This window comes from Colletes latitarsis, chromosome 9 (assembly GCF_051014445.1).
Source record: "Colletes latitarsis isolate SP2378_abdomen chromosome 9, iyColLati1, whole genome shotgun sequence".
NCBI classification, from domain to species: domain Eukaryota; kingdom Metazoa; phylum Arthropoda; class Insecta; order Hymenoptera; family Colletidae; genus Colletes; species Colletes latitarsis.
Window position 1 is genome coordinate 16,056,559 of NC_135142.1, and position 22,940 is coordinate 16,079,498.

Genomic DNA, 22,940 nt, shown 5'->3' on the forward strand with positions numbered 1-22,940 from the left:
AAGTCACAGTATATTCGAATCTAAATTAATGATTTTAAAATTAAACAAATTTTGTACAAAAGTATCAGTATAAGTTCAAATCCCAGGAAACATTACAAACTCCATCTTTCCTTCTGTTTATACTATATCTGAAATCCTACTATATCCGGAACACATGTTCGTTTTCTAACCGTAGTACTACGATTTCGGATTTGTGTAGTAATTGTTCGAAATATTGAATGGAATACAAAATAAACGAAATATGGTAAGTCAGTGCAACTATTATATCTATAACCTTTGTTTTTGGTATGACTGTTTTATGAGATTACGTACAAACAGAACTTTTTATACGATATTTCGGCTTAAATATAAAAATGCTTGAAGTTACAATTTATTTAATTTTATAGGTATTCTGTTTCAAATAAAATGAAAATAATATTTTCACGTATTTGTATTTGAAAATACAGATTCCTTAATGAAGTAACAAATACTTAAACATGCGTGGTACGAATATAGGCATCAGAAAATTTCATTTTAGCGTCTATAAAAACACGTGTAAAAATACTTTAAATATCCTCAATGAATTGTGTTTCCATATGACATTGTTCATTAAGTATATCTGTGAAACATATTGTTTCGTATTAATGATATTAAATAAAACATTATAAAGATATTTTATATTCAAAGTCAGTTTAATATTCTTGTAAACTAATACAATTTTGTTGAATAATAAAGATAAATTTTATAAAATGTTTCTATAAAAGTAATAAATATTTTTAATATCTTTTACATTAGCAGCAGTAGAAAATTTTTGCAATAAATTTAAATAATTGCAATACTCTAAATCATAGGTTGATTATAGATATGCATTTAATGCTGCAGCTGTGTTTGTTTATTTATAATAAATCTGTATCTTCCAAATGTAAAAATTGATTATAAATAGTCCATAATAAATGAAAGATTGACACGTTCACGACAGGCCTGAATTTGTACCATCTACTGGTACAAATCCATCGGTGGTTCAATCTGTCATGAACTTGTTAAGAACCATCATTCTAAACAATTGTTTGCGATTTAAATGTTTCAGTCGAAGCTGTTTGTCTTATTCGAGCATGCTGCTGGCTATGCTATCTTTGCCGTTAAAGAATTCGAAGAGGTAGGAATGTTAATGCCTCAGGTTGAAGCATCTGTCACAGATCTGTCGCGTTTTAATGCAGTCGTCAAACTTATTGGATTTTCACCTTTTAAAACTGCTTTGGCTGCTCTGGAAAATATAAACAATATCTCTGAAGGAATTGTTCCAGAAGATTTACAGTTATTCCTAGATTCGTGTATACCGAAAGCAGGGAAAAAAGAAAAAGTTGTTCTTGGTGTTGCTGATCCAAAACTTGGAGCTAGTATCACAGAAGCGTTGGATATAAAATGTGATTATACTGGTGCTGTCCCAGAAATTATTAGAGGGATTAGATTTCATTTCCATAATTTGGTAAAAGGTTTCACTGCTAAAAGTTCTGGTGTTGCACAACTAGGATTGGGTCATAGTTATTCTAGGGCTAAAGTGAAATTTAATGTAAATCGCGTAGATAATATGATCATACAAAGCATTGCTTTGTTAGATCAATTGGATAAAGACATAAACACATTTAGCATGCGTATAAGGTAAGCATTTACAATATATAATTCAATTTTTTCAAATTGTAAATAAAATAATATATATTTGAGTAGAATTTATGTTTATGTGTATATTATATTGTATAATTGTAGAGAATGGTACAGTTATCATTTCCCAGAACTTGTGAAAATAGTTCCTGAGAATTACATGTACGCCAAAGTTGCACAATTAATAAAAAATAGAAAAGAACTCACAGAAGAAAAATTAGAAGCTTTGGAAGAAGTTGTTATGGATAGTGCTAAAGCTCAAGCAATTATTGACGCATCAAAATCATCTATGGGAATGGATATTAGTCCTGTTGATCTTCTTAATATTGAAATGTTTGCAGCACGTGTTATTGCATTAGCTGATTACAGAAAGCAGTTATCAGAATATTTAAAATCTAAGATGGCTGGAGTAGCTCCCAATTTGGCTACATTAATTGGTGACCAAGTAGGAGCTAGATTAATAGCACATGCTGGATCTCTTACGAATTTAGCCAAATATCCGGCTTCTACTGTACAAATACTGGGAGCAGAAAAGGCTTTATTCAGAGCATTAAAAACAAAGGGCAATACTCCAAAATATGGATTACTGTTTCATTCAACTTTCATTGGTCGTGCTGGTACTAAAAATAAGGGTAGGATATCAAGGTATCTTGCAAATAAATGTTCTATAGCATCAAGAATCGATTGTTTTACTGAAACACCAACTAATGTGTTTGGCGAAAAATTGCGGCAGCAAGTAGAAGATAGATTGAAATTTTATGAAACTGGTGAAGTACCTAAGAAAAACATAGACGTAATGAAAGAAGCATTACAAGAAGCTGCGCATATAATAGAAAGTATGCAAATAGAATCGCCTAAAAAGAAAAAGAAAAAAGAGAAAAGGAAAAGAAGCGATGTTCTAGAAAATGGAACAAAAAATGGAACAGAAAATGGGTTTGTTGAGAATGGCGTGCAAGATGAAACTGAAGAACCGGTAAAGAAAAAGAAAAAAAAGAAAAAGTCAAAAAGCATAACCGAAGACGAATAAAAACTGTATTTCGAGTCTCTCTGTAACTATAATGGTATGTTGATTGTAATCAATTTCTTTAGTCAATGTGCTGTGTAAGTTACATATTAAGTTCAAACTTTAAATAGATCGTGTCTTCTAAATAATTCCAATTGTAATTGTAATCTTTAACAAATTATTATTTGATTTATTATTAATTAAATATTTTACTTCTAAAGTTATGTTAAAAATATGACAACTATATTCAATTATAACTTAGACGTATTATTTTTCATGTACCTAACGTATTACTTGACTCTTGAAATTTTTTTCAAAATGTGTATAATTTTATGAAAAAACAAACAACTGTTAAATATAATTTTTTGTAACTTAAATAATTATATACACATATACTGTACATTACTCCCTTCTTGTATTATATCCAGTTTTTCTTTTACTTTAATATGTGCAGTATTAGAAATAAATGTATATGTATTTATATTTGGATTTGTCATTTTATTCATAATTAAAAATTATTCAATTCATTGTATATTATCTTTTTACTTATTTCACTCGTACAGTACAATCTGATCGAGTATAATTAGATAGTAATCAAACTTTGATTTTCAGACATTTTTAATACAAACATATTTTAATAAGCAAAAACATTCCCTAAGTATTATTATATCCATCCAACTTATTCTTCATATAGATTTTTTTTATAAAGTATAGCATGAAATTTTTAATTATGTAAAATTTGTCTGAGTAAAAGTTCATCTTTTCTTACTTTTTTTAACTATACGATAACACTTGTGTTTTTTTCGTGATTCGTTAATTTTGTTTACTTAACTGATAATGGGTAAATAATTTTGTATAAATATTATATTAATTACTCGCATTTTCTGAATATTTTATTGTTAATCTCGGTTATGCCCATCATTTTCGAACTTCTTTTAAATTTACACCTTTTCTGACATTGAGTAGCGTTTTAAAATTAATACTTTCTTAAAAAATTACCTAAAATGCGAATTATTCTTGGCTTTGTATTTGCTTATAAATGCTTTTACAAACTAATAAATACAGAAATCTAAAAATGCAAGTAAATAACAAATTAATAATTGAATAAGTACAGAAAAACAGAACTACACTTTATTGCATTTTGAAGAATTTTGGTTATATTTCTATTAAAGGTGGGTGGGTACCCGAGCCTCGAGTCAGGTCGGGCCTTGAAAGCTTGTGATACTCGGGTACCCGATGTCGAAGACGGGTCAGGTAATGCTTAGGTCGAATCGACAATTTTACACTTATTTTTTCTTCGATCTTTATTAAATTCAATTGCATTTACAATATTGCTGCCATTGTCAATGACAAAAATAATAGGTGTAGTAAGAGTATTCAATCCGCATTTACTCAACGACGTAATTAATGCAGCTTGTGTACGATTCTGTTAAATGAATGCTTAAATAATGATTTTCGATTGATTGCAAATTGTAAATCGACTCTACCTAAGCACTACTTGAGTCGATTTCAATGTCGATACCCGAAAATTTCACAATATCACAAACTTTTGGAACGCGACCCAAACCCAAAATGTCGGGGAATCCACCCACCCCTAATTTCTATACGTTTACTTTGAAATGTATGTAGTAAAATATTGTATATTACAGGAATACAAGATTAAACTTCAACTTTAATATGAAATAGTATACAAAAGGATAATAAATTGGAAATCGCCAATTATATAAGGGAAAGGTACTTTGTGATGTTAAAAGTGAATAAATTATAATAGTTAAGAATTCTTATTAACACCAGCACCAATGAGCATATTTAATAACGATAAAACTGTGATGCAAGTATAAATACCTGAAGAATTAATAATTACAAATATCGCGGCTACTGTAAACAATATTCAGTCAGAAATCGACAAGTGAGCCATTGGTTATCATTCGCACGTATGTATATATTGTAAGTGACATGACTGTCCCGAATTTTTTCAGAGGAACAATAACTTCCAATGCTGTATTATTGTTTTATACATAAATCTGTGTAAGGCATGTAACTTTTAAATATGAACTCTATACGCGCGATTAATATTGATATGTACCAGTACATATTGATTAATATTGCTTAATCGTTTCAATGTAATACTTGTTATTTTAAAAATACTTTGATAATAAATGCAATTATACATATTCAATGTAATACTTGTTATTTTAAAAATACTTTGATGATAAATGCAATTATACATATATATATAAAGAACAATAAAAAGTACTTTTGAAATTGTTATATACTCGTAAGTAAGTAATTATAACTCGTTTCACACATATACGATAGTACACATAATAAATTTTATAAGTGTACTCATAACAATGATGCAAATGAAAAAATTTCATTAACGACGTGTAATTAAATAAAACAAATGAATTCTATAAGTAAAACGTACAATGAACAATATCATCGCGCGCAAATAGCATAAAAATACAGTTTATAGTTAAACAGGAATTAAGAATGGGTATTTCAATGAGACAATACATATCACTTTTGTTTCCTATTTCTCAGATGTAAAATTAATAAAAGTTTTTGAATATATAACTTTTTACCAATATCTTATGTAAAAATTTATAAAACTTATTCACTAACAGAAAGAGATTGATTAATTTCCATGATTCTAATTTTCATCGAGTTTGACTCATATAAAGGCCTCTGTAATTCCAGACTGTAATCGTGCCTCTATTATTATTCAAGCGGTTTGATCGATTACCGCACTTATTCATATTACCTATACTTGTTTATGTTTGTACAATAATACATACATACATATGTATATTTTAACACTTTAAAAATATATTCCCATCTACATCAAACATTTTGTTTCATATAAAATGCTCAAATAATGGAAAATGTAAAGGATCCATTTTTCCCTTACACGATTCAGTCTCTGATATTTGCATAGAAGCCTGTAATTCCACATCAACTTTATGAGAATCGAAATAGAATTTGATAACAACTTAACAATAAAACTGTTTGATAAATGTAAAATACTTTCAACCATATAAAATACGATGTTAGGATACTTATTCTATACATATTAATAGTATAGTACATGTTCTGTGAAAGCAACAGATTACCTAAATCATTCATTCAAGAATACGTATAAATATAAATCTGAACTTTGCTGCAAATTCTGAAATAACTTTAAAATTTTTTTTCTACTTTATAAATAACAAAACATAATATCTATTGTATTAAAATATAACTGTCAAATAAAAATAACGAATATAGCATGCAGACAATTTTTTCAACATTCTTTCATTAATAATAAATATTCTATAACAAACCTATTTTATGATATATTTCAGTATCATGCAGCAAAGATTTATGAAATCATTGCTAATGAACAGCACACGTAAAGGAAATATGACTTAATAATCTAATGGTTAATGATTAATTATTCATAATTATTTTTTTTCTTAATAATCGCATAAACAATTATCCGGAAAGATATGCATTTTTTCATTGTTAGTAACAAGTAACTAAGGAAGTGCTATTTAATTTTTACTTTCCTCGTCTACTTTACAAAAATTCTAGAATATCATTCAATCACAAAGATGATAAATTTTGCATAACTATATAATTACGCAACTACAAAGTCCTTAAATAATTTACAATGGACCATAAACATATAATATTAATAAATCACCATGCTGAGTGGAGCGCTTTTAAAGCACGGAAACGTTCCGTTGCGCCGATTTTGTGCTTCTGTGCTTCTTTTTAAGGTAATAAGGTCTTGTATCCTGCATCATGCATTCATATTCATCTATTTTCCTTAAATACTATAATTTTGTATAATTTTCTTTCGTGCAAAACTAACTATAACAGGGAAGCACTTATTACGATTATATGTATATTTTTCAATAAATTGTTTTCCTTAGTAATTGTTAGATGACAGTAAAATGACAGTAACAAAATTCATACAGCAGAATATTAACAAACTGATCAACTGAGAATTATAATATACAAAATTCAGAAATTGAAAATACCTTTTCAACTTTATATGAACACATGATTATGCAATGTATATTTCATCGATCATTTTGCTCTGACATTTACAATATGCAATTGTTTACAGCTGCACCCTGTGTATACTTAAACTGCTCCGCCCACAAAATAGAAAATTTATTTTAACTCCATTTATGCCTTCGTATCAACATTCACTTACTTAAGTTTTTATTGAAATGCAGGAAAAAATGCTGGATTTACTTGTTGCTGTTTTTGCTGCTGAGGTTGAATCATAGGTGATGCATATCCCATTGTTGGTGTTGCTAAAATAATTATATTTTCTTTATCATATAATAACTGCTTTCACACAATTTACAATACAATGAATTGTATATTGCATGGTATAAAATTCAATTAATCGAAGTTGGAATATTAAACAAAATAAAGACATAATAGAAACTTTTTCTTCAGAAAATTAAAATATTCTGTTTTACGAAATAGAAAAATTCAGTTTTGTTTTTTTACTTTGATGTATAGCAATTTAATGTAATTAGTTTTTGGCAAAACACTTTTTATGATACAAAATTTTCTTTTTAACATGATGTTTCCTTGAACTAAAAGCAGTGGAATATTGTGCAGAATTAAAATTATCAAAAAAAAATTCTTAAAAAATTATTTAGTATAAAGAGAGATATTATATGGAACTATACATATATGTTTGTATTTATGTGAGCATATAGCTCATTCTACAACAAATTCATTGACCTGTAATAAAATGACCTTCAAATGACCTTAAATGTTTTCATTGCTTTCCATAATAAAAGAAAGTGTCAGAGGAGGAAAATGTTTGGTTCAAATAGGATAATGGTATGATTCAAATGACCTTGGCTATGTTAAGTTCTCAAGGTTATTTGAAATCATATTATCATACATCATTGAATTGAGCTTGACATTAATTATAATATCACAGTGATAAAAAAGATACCAATGATTTTGAAATCTTGAAAGTGTCCTCAAGGTAAATTTTTTTTGTCAATCATAACCTGTGTCCCTTTAGACTAAATATTTTCCTTCTCTAACATTTTGTTGTGCCACCTAGAGGTACGAAGGTATTTAAAGTATTCATGTACTAATGTTTCTATACTCAAGGTCATTTGAAGTTCATCTTATTGTAGCCTATTGAATTTATTAAGATCATTTCCACTATGTCACCTACAAAAATAACATTTATACTGTATAGTGTCCTTCTTTAATTAATTTTTGTTAAGAATATTCTTCTATAACTTTAAATCCACACGACATATTCCACCGTTTCGAATTCAAAGAAACACAATGTAAATTGAATTTTGAAGAGTTTATTGTACTATTACAGAATTTTAAATATTATATTAAATATCAGTATTATTTGTACCATACCAAGTTAAAAAGCTATATTTTATGATTCACTTACTTGTAAGTTTAATTTGATGTTGTGGACTATTGCTTGCCATTTGATTCATTGTTGGTGCAGGTCCCATTTGTTTAGCTTTACTTCCCATTATATTGTCAAGATCTATATTCAATCCTGAAGCTGCCCATGTAGAACCAACTTGTGTAGATGTATTGCTTGACATTTGATTTTTGGAATTGGTAGATGTAGGGGTTAGAAGATTTGTAACAGATGGTAATCCAATTGTTCCTAAATGTGACATTTCCTTTAGTTTTAATAACACACGTTTGTCTTCAGTACTTTATTATATTTTTGCATTTACATTACATTAACTAATTAAATGGCAAAAAGGTTAAATGTTTAGAAGTAATTTTTTATTTAATATATGATATTATACTGACTTATTACAATTACTTGAAAAAATAAATTATCTAAATTTTATAAACCGCATTATGTACCATAAATTATACTTTCTAGTCGACATTTAAACTTTTATTCATGTATGACAAATAATGAATCAAAATACAAAATTCACTGTACTATTTTATTTTATTTTATTTTATTCATAACTTTAATGGCATGCAAATATGCACTATCAAATTCTAGAGTGAACTATATGAATAGTTCAACAATATTCATCTCATTGTTGTGAAAATATTAAAATGCATTCACGAAAGTCTTATCTAATTTCTTTTAATAATTAACTTTCAAATGTAGAACTTATAATAGAATTGATCAGAGATACCACTCTAGCACCTAAACTTCTGCATTCTTTGTCATGATCACCACTAATTACATTTTGAGACAAATCTAAAAGCCATAGTCTTATTTCAATGATAGTTTCAAATAATTCATTTATGATTGTATTTTTTGGCACTGAAATAAGGACAGCTGCAACACTTTCTATTACTGCTACTCTAACTTTTGCTTGATCATGATACCGCAGGGACCATGATAATTCCAAGACTTCTTTTCCCATTTTTGGAGCTAATAAACAATTTTGTGCTGCTACCATTACTGTAGATAAAGTTTTGAGAAATCGAATTAATAAGATGTTTTCTTGATCCAAGAAAATCTGCAATCCACTATTCAAACAAGTACCCTGTTTACCGAAATTATACAAGAGTGGATAGAAAAACGAGAATGCAACATTTGCAAATTTATTTTTAAATGTTTTGGAAGATTTTGTACTATGTGTGTATCTTTTTGTATTTAATTCAATTCTTTTATCAACAATTTCTCGCCAATCCACAATTTGAGTTTCTGCCCTTTCAAATTCTTCAAAATCATCATTGTAAAGTACATTATACTGCTGACTTTTTTCAGTATTAATAAAAAGTGATACTTTGTTTGACATTTCATTTTTTCTTGATTTTTGCTTTGTTGTGTTGATTGTATTTTGTTTATTTTGATTAACTGGAATACTTGATAATTTTCTCGCAGATTCTGCCAAAACATCTAGAAACAGTAATCGTTGACTTATAGAATATTTATCAACTTCTGTATAAAATTGTTGACATAAAAATGCAGCACATTCTTTGGGATACACAGTTACTATAGCTACACAAGATTTAAATATTAATACGTCAAAATTTTCTACATAACAAGTTTCTTTAAGTGTGATAAGAAGTTCCAATAATTCAATACTAAAAGATACATCATCGCCTGGTAATTGCGATAATATTAATTCTTCACAAACTTCTAATGATTCTGAAAAGATATCTGGATTTGTTGAATTTTTTTCATTTACTAAATTATCACGTAGATCTCGTAAATAGGCTGGACGTAATTTTTCAGTACTTTTTGTATCGTGAGACATATCGTATGGCACTAAATCATCATCACTATCCAATTCTGAATCATTTTCAATATTGCTTTTGATTAATGCATTATGTTTTGACATTGTTACATGTGTCGTTACTGATTCTTTTAAATTTATTTTCGTAGAAATTTCTGCACATTTATTGTTATCTTTTATTTCTACTGTCTTTTTAGGTATACAGCTACATTCTACACCTAACTCATACAGTTTTTTATCACCTAATGTATCAAATTCAATATCATCAAAAATTAAATCATTCTCTACAATATGTTTCATTATTTCTGAATTTTCTGTTAATGTATCTAATTCTTTTAAAGACTGAACTAAATCTGTTATATCAGTTGGCATATTGCTATATTCAAAAGAAAGCTTTGGCGCGTCATCTGATGCAGATAATTCATTAGTGAAAATTTCACCAATGCACATTCCTATTGCTCTTAAAATAATATGCGAACATTCAAGATGAACTGATATACCAGAAAACAACAATCTTTGGATATTATCCTTTTCATCTCTACTTAAGTAATTTTTTGATTTTTTCATACACATAATTATTAATTTCGAAATGTATTTATGTTGATCCACTGAAGTATGATTCAAAGCACATTTATCGCCCCAAACATCTAGAAGTTTCATTAATAATTCAACCAGAATATGATTTTCATTTAAAAATTGCGATAAATACGAACTCAAATTCATTACTAAATTTTCGTCATTATAGTAACGCATTAAAGGAATTTTCGTTGTTAATGTGTATTTCCAATTTGAATTTGATAACACGTCGCCAAAAATTCGATAAACTCCAAATTTTACATTGCTATGTTTTAAAAATAATACAGCTATTGGTTCTATACTTGGTGTATCTAATGTTTTTAATATATTTTGTACTACATCTTGTATATTATATTTATTTTGAAAACACCATTCCGCTAAAATGTGTGTCAAGGGCAACAAATTTTCTGGTTTTGTAGAAATTATCAATTTACTGATTAAAACTGAGAGTGGTTTTACCTCTGAATGGACACCATAATACAATCCACTATTTATAAACGATATTGTACGGGCAATATGAAATATTACAATCTTAAAATACATTTGAGGAAGAAAAGTATCAAATGTTTTATCTTTCAGTTTATTAGCTACACGATTTGGTAATGAAATTAAAATTTGTACCGTATTTCGCCATATCTGATCCAACTCTTCTTCTTGTCTTACATTTTGAGTTTTACATTTGCACACATTTATTATTGCAGAAAACAAAGAATCACTTTTCATTAATAATTCTAAAATTATTGAAATAGTAAACATCTTTTTCTCATCTTCAGTTTGTTTTAAAGCAAAATTTAATGCTGATAAAGATTCAGCAAAGATTGATAAAGTAGCGCCGTCAACAATGATTAAACGTTTAACTATTGGATCTAATGTATTTTCTTGCAATGGCCAATTAGAATCAAATTTTTCGATAATTTCTTCTAAAATTCTTCCATGTAACATAAAATCAATTTCAGGATCAAAATCAAGCATAGTATGTTTTTGTGGTGTATACGAGCCTGGTAAGAATTTTATATAATCAGAAATATACGACTTTAGTTTTTTCAAACTGTTATGGCTTTTGATAGGACCCATACAACATAATTCTCCCAAAAGTCGATGTGCAGCATGTTTTGAAAGATTTTCAGCTGAAGTGATGAAGCTTTCTTCTATCTTGTATGCTGTAAGGAAAGTCTCTTTTGGGGGTATTATATTATCTTTAAATGCATCCTCAAGATTAAATATGGCATGCATAAAATTTTGTAATAAAAATTTGTATGCTTTTTTCAAATAAAAATATAATATAAATAATTTTTAACTAATAAGCAATACAAGACAAGTGTAATAAAAATTTCTTTTTTTATGATATTAAATGCATTTTAAATCCTTTTATGATTTAGTAATACAGAAATTTATTTACAAAGAAACAATGTTTCTTTTTTTTAAATATAACCAGAATAAATCTATAGAATATTGAAAGATTTTAGATGATTTTGTTATTCTTGACAAAGCTCTTCAAAATTAATCCACAATTCATCTTAAACTATTTGTTAAGTCGAAAAATGTTTTAGACAAATTACTGAATTTTTAATTTATAATTTAAAGAAACAAATTTTATTTTTAATAACAGAAATTGATGGGTTACAAAGTTGCTAAAGGACTAATTTTTGTATTTTGATGTTATTTTACATTTTCAAATTCAATAAATAGTTTGAGATTAATTATAAAGAAACTATTTCAAGCAATGAACTTTGAAAAAACGTTTAATTCTTTTAAACGGTTTAATAGCAGAAACAAACAAATAAATGTTTACGATTATTTAATGTTTTTGATGTATTATAATTTTTAGAAAAAACATTTTGGTTTCAGAATGTGCTCATGTTTATACGATCACAATCTCTAATTATATTAGAATGTAATAAATATTTCTTACATACTACTGATTTGATTGATTAAGTATTGCTAAATCATAAAATTATAATTGCATTAGTATAACTGAATATAATATGCTTACCTCCATGGCTAATCATAGGTGGTGAACTCATGTTCATGAAAAGATTGGAGTTGTCTGTGGTATTTGTTTGCCTATCAATAGAACTAGTAGTTACAGAATTTAAAGTACTTAAATCTGATAAAAGATCTGTAGTCGTAGGTGCTAAAAAAAAATAGTTTTATATTAAAATCCATATACTTTTTGATCGTGAATAACAATTTAATACAAACTAATAGTTATCCATAATGTACCTGCATTGTTATTCAGTGTTTGTTGATTACTGAGTACTTGTGGTTGTAAAGTATCAAACAGATTACTATTCATATTAGAATTTTGTGGAAGTGCGTTTCCAGAAGTTATAGGTGCAAAAGAAGGTGTGTTTATTGACTGGGTATTCATAAACATTGTATTATTCGCATTGCCAGTTACAGGACTATTAATATTTGGTATTGTTGCTCCTATCAAATTTATTTGTGTTTGTGGCAATTGTGATTGTACTGGAGAATTAGATATTGTTACAGAAGCATTAAAAGCAGATGTAAAATCTGCAAATTCATCGTTACTGTCTTTCGTTTTCACAGTAGGACTGCCAAATGCACTAGTAAAATCTCCAAAATCTACGTTTGCATTTTGACTTTGTACAGTAGGTTGAGTATTTGCCCTTGGATTAAAATCATCGTCATCATCAACAACTGATTTGGTATTATTCTCATTTTGAGAATCAAAGATATCATTTAGAATGTCATTTTTACTTTTTTGTTTGATAGGTAAAGTCAGAGAGTTATTTTGCGATCCAGATATACCATTCTGTAAATTTAATATCATTTATAATCTTCAATTTGTATTATTATAATCAATGCTTGTCAATTATAATTACTACATCAATAACGCTAACTACAATCTTTAATAATTAATCCCTCCGACCGTGCACATTCATACTGTGTGCCTCCACACACAGCCAATGCTATACAACCTGAAACTGACCGACATAGGTTTGAATATAACGCGTTAAATCAATAGTTCTCGAATACGATTTCTTCTATCATTATATATACATAATAAAATAAAGAATAATTCGAATTGCTAGCATTTTAGTTTGTATATAAAACTTTTATCAAAATATCAAATAAACAAATCGTTTCCTGACTGAGTGACTTTGGATAGCGATAACATTCGAAACCTTTTTAAAACGAAAGAAAATTCCCCTGAAAGCATTAGGTATGAAAGTGAAAAATCAAGGGGTTTGCTTTATCCTCTCTTAATATTTAAAAAAGATAAAATAAGAAAATGTATGTAATAAATACAGGAACTTAATGTACAATATGTTCAAATGTTATACAATGAAATAATTTTCATTCAAAATATCTTTCATAAGTTGATAAAAAATCGCAAATTTGTTAAGGTCGAATCAAAATATACGATCCATCGGACGCATGTAATGGATCGTGTCAACATACGGTATATGTTCATCAAGTCGGAGAGGTTAATATTTCTTTGCTTACATTAGATTGTTCTCTTCCATAATTTGCAGCTGCCCCTAAATCTACTTTCTTTATAGTTCGTGGCATTCGTGCTGGTGAAGCATTTGTGGAAGTTGTTGACACAGAAGTAATTTTACTAACACGATCTGTATTATCCATTGTATCTCTATATTCTCTACCTCCCCTTTTTGGACTTGGATGAACATCATTATCTGAATCCTCTCTTTCACCATCGTCACTATTATAAACAAGCAAAACATAAATAATGCTGAAGATATTTAAGTATTGTTTAAAAAATATATTTATGTCAATATCTACCTGTTATTTGTATCTTCAAAACGTTTTCCTCGATTTTCTCGATCCCAATCATTATAAGCATCTATACTACTTTTACCCCACTTTGGACTATCTGTCCACCTATCTCCACCACCAAATCGCATACCCATTGCTTCACTAGATAAACCTACATATTTGTCCTTATTTTTTTTAGCTTTTTTTCTCTCCTCTCGTAACTTGTCATCATCCTGAATGAAGTCAATTAATTCTCTAACTTTATGCCTAATATTTATCCCTTGCTCTTTTCCAAATTCGTCTGTGCAAGTATAATTTTCCAAAGATCTAAGATCATAAATGTGTTCCCTAGATGATGTAACCACTCGTTCGGAACCATTGCGAACTAGATAATGTAAAAGTAAGAGTGACTGGAAAGAAAAACAAACAATTATTAGAAAATAAAAAAAGTGAATTTTCCAATATAATTGTATTTGATATTGTGACACTTATCATTGCTGAGTGAATATAAATATTAGACAGGGTGTCCTGTAGCATGTGGGATCCACTTCAGAAATAGATTCTACACAAGAAAACAATAACAAAAGTTCATATAAACATGTGTCACAAACTATTTGATCCCATTTTTAAGTTGTAGTAAGTTTCTTCTTGAACACATTAAACCTATTTACCTTCACAATAGGTGTTCAAAATGACCTTGTATCTAAACATAAGCATGAAGATATCCTGCCATTGGCTGTCCTACTCTCTCTGTTTATCAAGGTATTATTTATAATAATAAGCCCATGCTCAAGGTTCATATCTGCCACTTGTTGACTAGACAAGCTTCCCATTTTCACACACCATGTATGTCAATAATCTGACATCTAGTACTCTAATGTTTGCAGGAAGTATTTACAGAATTAAAATACTAGATTGAATATCAGATACTAGTGAGTGGAATTAGTTCAATTATCTTCATTTTTCAAAAAAGTTATTCCAACACAGATCTCACTATAGCTTGAAAATAGGATCAATTAGGACACATGTTTATATGAATTTTTATTATTATTTTCTAGTGTAGAATTCATCTCTGAAGTGAATCCTACATGCTACGGGACACCCTATATATGTATACATATAATATTTATAATTGTTGGGTTTAAATAAGGAACACAGTAATAATGATTGAAGAAGGTTTATTCACTTGATTGCAATAGATGAGCTAAGGCACGTGCCAGCATACTTAACAAAAGGGATGTTCGACATCCACCGGAAAAAACCCTGGTAACAGCGGAAGCACCAGATGGCGTGCAGGTTATAAGCTACTATTTCACAAACTATTAAAAAAATCGGCAGATTGCATTCGAACTCTGCATAATGCATGAATTCCTTTCTTTATTATTATAGATAGACACAAAGTTTAGATTATTTTCGACGTTTCGACCTATTCTTTCCGGATTCGGATCAGAAAAAAAATTAAACACTAAAAGTTAGAGTGACATGCAATGTTAGTTCAGAATACGACATTTATTCTAAATTTAATTAATTATGATTAAATAAATAGTAAATTTATAATAAAAAATTAAAAATAACGTGTTGATTGAACGAAAATTTCTTGTAATCCATTAAATAAATGCAATTAGGACACGAATACTAAGAGTATCGGTCAAGCGATTATCAAAAACCCATTAACCCCTTAGGTACGAGATCCATACATTGTATAAGACCTTAAACTTTTGTCTTTGTTATATCAATCGAAATTACTTTTATATAACTTCGTTTAAATATCTCTTGCAAGACATATTTTTTTAACTAACGCATTCATTTATCAAACGATCGAACTAAATGTGACCATAATGAAAATAAACGTACCTTGTATATCCGACGCCAATTCCGTTTTTCTTGCAACATCCTTTTCCATAACATGGACATTACCTCGGGAAATTGCTCGTATGTGAATGTAGCCTGAGCCAGTTCTTGCATCATTGCCCCTGAAGAAATACATACGGCACAATTAATTTTACCATATGTCGAACTTCGAAAAGAGATAACATTACACAGGGTCAGTAGTTACTATTGCAAATATATACGAAAGAATCTTATATAAGAAAACTTAACAATTGTTTAAACAATAAATAGTCAATAAGTATCCCGATATAATATTTATCGCGCAAAAGTTACGCCGACTATAATTATAGAATAAAATTTCTGAATAACATTTTCGGAACATTGAATTTCGAATATTACCAATTTAAACAAAATCTAAAATAAAACTTTAATTACGAGTATTAGTCGTAACATCAATAAAATTTATTTATGTATAAGTTTTCCAATAATATTTATAATATTTTTAATATAAATGAAGATTTTAATATACAGGATGAAGTATAAACAAGTTCATAACATTGTAAAAAATCATGTTAATATAATAATAAGATGTAATTAACATATACATAATTATTTCCTTCAAGATACAAGTAAAGTTACAAAAGATATATGTAGTAATATACATGTTGAAATATTAAGATTTATATGTACCTGTAGGGCCCCAGGCATCATCGTTTGTTGCTTCTCGAACGTTTGCCTCAGTTTCTGTGTAATTCATTACCACATTGGTCCTGTAAAATCAACATTCATTTTTTCAAAAAATTAAACACCATAAAACAGCATATGCGATGATGCTATTAATTCCGATGTAGAATTACTTTCACTGTATTCATGTATATGTATGCTGCGAACACCTGTTAATTGCGCAATAATTTTACGCCTCTAGTTGCACATAATAATTTTCTGTTTTTAGATTCCAATAGCATATGTACTGTTTTGCGAAACTCCAAAATCGTTTGTAAATATTGTAAAAGTATTATTGTAATACAAAAAAAAATTCATTGCTTCTACATTTATTTACTATTCCTACGTATAAAAATTATTACAAACATTAAATCGCATCTAACAAGAGCATTCTAATGATATTCCAGTCACCGATTTCGAAATTTCTGAATAAATCGAATAAAAAATTCTACATTTTCTAAGTATAATATTTAATATGTATCAATCTGTAAAAATACAAAATTATACAAAATTAAATGTATAGGAAGAAAAAGTATACTATAGTTGACTTAGACTTTCTAGTTCAAACAGCAATACACATATTGGTATTACGCATTGGTATAGTATATCGATTTAAACAAAAGATATGAAAAATACGAAACTTAAAACTTAAATTGTTTCTGCATTCTTTAATAGTACGCTGAATTCATTTATAAGTATGTATATGGAAAATTTAAATAGAATTAATAATCTGAATATTATGAAATCCCTCATAAAATTTATGTTGTGTTTTATATTTAGTTTACACACGAATTTGTCCATCTCTCTAGATAACTAGATCGTTGAACTAATAACATTTGGCTATAATTTAGGTAGAATTTTATTGTTGAAACACAATAATTGTCATGCATAACAGTTATTTAAAAAATAACAATTGATCAACTGAAATTTTTAAACGAAGGAAAAGGTAAATTGACGGAAAAAATACACGAATGTTTTTAACTCTTATCATCAAATAAGAAAATCAAATAACGTCTTTATTGAAAGATAACGTGTAATGATAAGCGACTTTATATTGCATTATAGGAAGGTTGATAAAATATATGGTTAAACTTTAAGCATTAATTATTATCAAAATTAATATGTAAGAATTTTGTATATTATTCCATATGTGTTTATTTTCCCTTGAACACTTTCGTTGAGAAATAATAATGTAAAATAAACTCTAGATGTTACTTCTAAAAGTTTTATTACAGGAGTATAAAAATTATATTTTCCTTAAGTATATTAGCAAAAACAAATACACTTTGCATATTTTCATTTGAAATTAAAAGTAACATCTAAACAAAATCGCATTATTTAAGATTTCGTTACTTTATTTAACGTTCAACAAAATATTTAAGATAGAAGCATTTATACAGGGTGTTCGGTAACTGGTGGTATAAGCGAAAAGAGGGCGATTCTACATGAAAAAATAAGTTTAAAATATAGAATAAAAATTTTTCATGTGAGGCTTTGTTTTCGAAAAAATCGGCTTTAAATTTTTGCCGAGTCGCGTGCATTTCATCATGTCTTGTTATAACGGATCTCGCTGTAGATCATTGTCTCGATTGAAGTTTAAGTTGATAAACACTTCCAGTGTCACGGAATTGTTTATTGTACCTATTAGCTTTACCGCTAAACACTATATTGAGACCCAACACAGGTACCTACTACTGTTCTCTGTTAACTTGAAGTCCCGTGGCAGGAATGCGAGAAAAGTAGAAGGGATACACTTATTTCCACGTACACATTGAACTCTGGTTCGCTATTCGTCGCGACAGTTACACACACATCTGGACTGCCTGAGAGCAAGAGAGCAAGATAGATAGATGGGCGGTCCGACTCCTCTTGCCCCTCTGTCGTCTCGTGGGACTTCAAGTCAACGGACCACAGTAGACAAAGAAGGATCACAGCGACCGTCGCATTTTTAGGCAATTAAGAATTTTCATAGCCAGAACCATCCCCATGAAACTCGCAAATTAAAAGAAAAGATTATTGTAGTCTTTCATACATTAAAACAACAAAATACGTTAGAAAACGTTCATAGAAATTGAATTAGAAGAGGAGAATTATATATTTAGCAGCACTTTTGTTGCAGTCCACTGACTCACAGGCATTGGTCAAAAACTGTGACGAAGGTCGATGACAGCCAATTAGCGGACTGCAGCAAGAATGGGAATGTAAACACGCTGTGCCTTCTTCTTGTGACAACACATGTACAGTACATGTTTCTAATTTTTCGTTACGATAAAAACAAACTTAAACTGCAATAATACCTATCGAGACAATCATCTATAGCGAGATCCGCTATAACGAGACATGGTTAAGTGCACGCATACCCGGCGAAAATTCAAAGTCTATGGTCCAATAGTAATAGAAAATGTAATTTATTCGGGTCTAATAAACCATTGAGCGAAATTACAGAGGTAACGAAGAAGAGATGTTTTATAAAACTTTCAAAATTATAGTCCGATAGTAATACAACAAGAACAAGAATTCCCCGCGACTGTCTAGCGAGCGCAGTATTCAAATGGGAAGCGCCATCGTGCGGTTACATGCGCGCCACAAAGTCGATTTTCTTGAAGACAAAGCTTCACATAAAAAATTGTTATTCTATATTTTAGAGTTATTTTTTTCATGTAGAATCACCCTCTTTTCGCTTGTACCACCAGTTACCAAACACCCTGTATATTTCTGGAAGAGGTTCAAGAAACAATCAATGTATTTCTTATTACGGAAAATATGTTTTATGTGCATGCTTTACAATAAAATTTATATAAACTTGTTTAAGAAAAAAATATAATCTGAGTGAAATGAACTAACAAGTGTTCAAATACGTGGTCGTTCGTGAGAACAGCACATCGGTTAAAATAACATTCGTGTCTGAAAGGTATCTTCACATGCACGTTCGTGGATTGCATTTGTATTCAGAAAGCACTGTTAGAGATAATAGTGTTCTTCCGCTTCTCGGTTTCCACAGATCACGAAGAATCTCATATTTCCGATCGTGAGTATAAATTAACTCGTTACCGTTCTAAACAAATAATAAACGTAAACGATAATTGCACGTTAAAAGTTATACTTTAATATTTTACGGAAAACAAATAGTAGAAAAGTAATCGAAAGAATTGGATTACCAAAAAACAGATAATACTGATGGTTGAGAACCACTGTTTAATTCAAAATTACCAGCGTATATGTATATGAACATAAGAACCGGTGCTGTAACCATACCATACTTACATATACAACATGATTTCGCAGAAAAAAGAAGGCGAAATGAAATGTTCATTTAGACATGAAATTTTATTGCTTTCAATTTTTATGAATATTTTTCACACGAATCGGCTATAATCTGCATCAAAGCGTAACTTAACAACAGGTGTGAAAATCACGCGAGAATATGTAACATTCTTCCGAACGAAAGGAAGTGGAAAAGCGATTATTGTATTAAACAATGATTACACATCATTTTTACGATAAATTTGTTCGGAAATGTTTTTACCAGCACTTGCAATATTTTACATATCACTGAAACTTATTGCGCGTTACGAACAATTAAAAAATATTGATGGATGTAATCCGGTCTTTTATTATCGGTACACGCTTGCCGTTACATTCACATGTTTTTATTGACAAAAACTAGTACTGCATTGATATAACTCATTCCTTTCTTTTAAATATGCAACACTTTCTCAACTGACAGTCTTATTTATCATGGAGAGCAACCAGTTCGCGAACTTGATAGGTGATAGCTTATCTGCTAATTCTAGACTTTTCTACGAGAAAATTTTTGTTTTTTCGTACAGTCTTATTAAGAGAAAAATAAATATTTTTAATTCGAAAGTAGACTAGTTAAGAAAAAAGTAAAAAAAATTAGATTCTAGTAATGAATATAAACATAACATATTTCTATACAAATATTATTAACAAGCAATAAAGCAGAAATACATAATACAAAAATGGTTAAGTTATATAATAAATAATGCGTTATTAGAATACCTAATTTGATTTATCGAAATACTTCATGAATATTGCTTTAAATTACATATCTATTACCGTTTATATTTATAAACATTATAAATGCAGAAAGCATATTGAATGTGATATTAATAAAGAATACAAAAATAGCAGAGGGAACAATACAATTATATGTGTCGTCATTAATAAAAAGTATACAGAGATAATAGGTTATTTTATCTTCTTATAGTCACATAATATTGCTTAATATTGTAAAAGGCGTTCGCTGTGATTTGACCCAGAAACTTGTATTCGATCGAATAATCGGTATTCGATAACTCGCTTTAATAGTATAATATAACAACATAATTATTCCAAAGAATTGTAAAAAAGATTCGTTTGAAAATAAGTTTACCAGAACCTCGATTTTATAGTTTTGTAATAGTAAAAGAAGTAATTTTCGAATATAGGTTTGTAGAGAGCGATTGATCTGTTAAATAATACAAGCAAAATCATTATTAACGAATATAGAATTTAGGGGTAAACGAAAAATCATTCAGCGCATCAAAGGAAGTAGAGTGGAATGTGTTGAAAAAAGTAAAAGCAAGGTTAGATCGCGTGTAATTGACTTAATCGTACTTACGCCTTATCCATTAATTCCCGCACTTTCCACATGTTCATCATCGTAATTTACACTTTCCACAGAATGTAATACACGTTTATCACGAGAAAACTATCGAACTTACACTGATAAATGTTCACCAGATGTTTTTGGGAGCATTTGATTTCGCGACGGCGACGGCGAACGAACGTCACCAGGCGGTGGCCATGTTATCCCTTCCACGGTCTACTCAACTAATAATCGTCACAGGTGTTTTACGTCTGCCAACCTCACTTTTCGTTATCGCGTTTTCCTACGTAACACTTTTATGATCCCTCTCCAATTATTACTCGACAACTGAATCTATAGAATCCTTTTAGCGACCAGAATAAATTAATTTCCAGTTAATCGAATAAATCACTAAACGCATTCTCTTTAATAAATTTAATGCACCAATTAACATTAACTAGTTAATTGTTAACTATAAATTGTTTGATGCTTGTATGTATTTAGTTATTTAAAACAGGATTATCATTATTTGTAATCAGGTATGTTTACGTCGCATTTGAATATATTATTTATTTGAACTGTTGCCAACTGATTATTTAAAAACTGATGACAATAGCTTGAATCGTGGGATTCATATTGTTTGAAACAAAATTTTAATCGGGTAAGTCTCCGTTTTTTCAATTTATCGTAATTTCTTTTGTTAATTTTCATATTATATTTTTGTATTTGATCACAAATTATCAATATAACTAATTCATTAACATTTTTAGAATCTCAACAATAACGAAAAGAATTCTGAATTTTTCAACAATCTTCATTAATAAAAAATATCAACTAATATGTAATGTTCTCTCGTGTAAACTTGCGAAGTAATACTATCATATACATATATCGAAACTTTTTGTATGTGTATTTACAGTCAACTTTAGTACTAGCCATGGTGAATGAAAAACAGCAACACTATGAGAGTCCAATTTTGTACTGGATAGACAGAGATATACAAATGCTATGTATTCTTTTTATCAAATGCAAAATCGGATACATTATCAAATTGTAGTGAACAATTATGAAAATATTATTACTACTATATATACCTATATATAGTACGGTCAATTCACATAAAGCTACGAAACAAAGCAAGTGACTACGAAAGAATCTCATTGGTTCATCTGTTTTTTTTTATCAGGGGCGTAGCATAAATGTGACACATAGGGTAAAACAGTGGTTCTTAATTTTTTTTTATATGAATCTCTTTCTATTAATGTTTCTCAGAATAACGTTCCTAAACATTAGTTAAATTAATGTTTTATAATAAGTAAACATGCGATTAGTTATTAGGTAGACAAGAAGATCAGTGTACCGATACATAGTCACTTAAATTTTTATACAAAAAGCAATTTAAATATATAATACATTGTGCTTTGTTTGTAAATTATGTTCAAAATTTCATAATCCATTCAGTTATGAAAAAATCTAATATTATAATAATTATCTATTATTAAAGAATTGTGAATTAAAACTCCTACCGTTTCAGCTCTGTACTGATCACGTAACATTTTGTTTATACGTAATTTCTAATTGAATACAATATAGATCACCGATATGTCACTAAAAAAATTATTTC

At 28.8% G+C, this 22,940-nt stretch overlaps 2 protein-coding genes across 3 annotated transcripts; one reads left to right on the plus strand and one right to left on the minus strand.

Moving 5' to 3' along the window:
• Nucleotides 1-94: 94 nt before the first annotated feature.
• Nop56 (Nop56 ribonucleoprotein) lies at nt 95-4,841 on the plus strand. The gene is made up of 4 exons (XM_076773082.1): nt 95-244; nt 1,067-1,638; nt 1,744-2,699; nt 4,291-4,841. The coding sequence occupies exons 1-3, from the start codon at nt 242-244 to the stop codon at nt 2,663-2,665; spliced, it is 1,497 nt and encodes a 498-aa protein (XP_076629197.1). The 5' UTR covers nt 95-241; the 3' UTR covers nt 2,666-2,699; nt 4,291-4,841.
• Nucleotides 4,842-5,348: 507 nt separating this feature from the next.
• On the minus strand, nt 5,349-21,655 carry Lqfr (clathrin interactor lqfR). Of its 2 annotated transcripts, XM_076773080.1 has the most exons (9): nt 21,350-21,616; nt 16,693-16,772; nt 16,027-16,145; nt 14,200-14,582; nt 13,903-14,119; nt 12,652-13,207; nt 12,422-12,562; nt 8,076-8,303; nt 5,349-6,948 (listed from the first exon to the last, which is right to left on the minus strand). In XM_076773080.1, the coding sequence occupies exons 1-9, from the start codon at nt 21,388-21,390 to the stop codon at nt 6,854-6,856; spliced, it is 1,860 nt and encodes a 619-aa protein (XP_076629195.1). In that variant the 5' UTR covers nt 21,391-21,616; the 3' UTR covers nt 5,349-6,853. The 2 variants fall into 2 exon arrangements, with proteins under 2 accessions (XP_076629195.1, XP_076629194.1); XM_076773079.1 differs by lacking the exons at nt 5,349-6,948; nt 8,076-8,303 and adding an exon at nt 8,322-11,588 and having other exon boundaries at nt 21,350-21,655.
• Nucleotides 21,656-22,940: the final 1,285 nt, after the last annotated feature.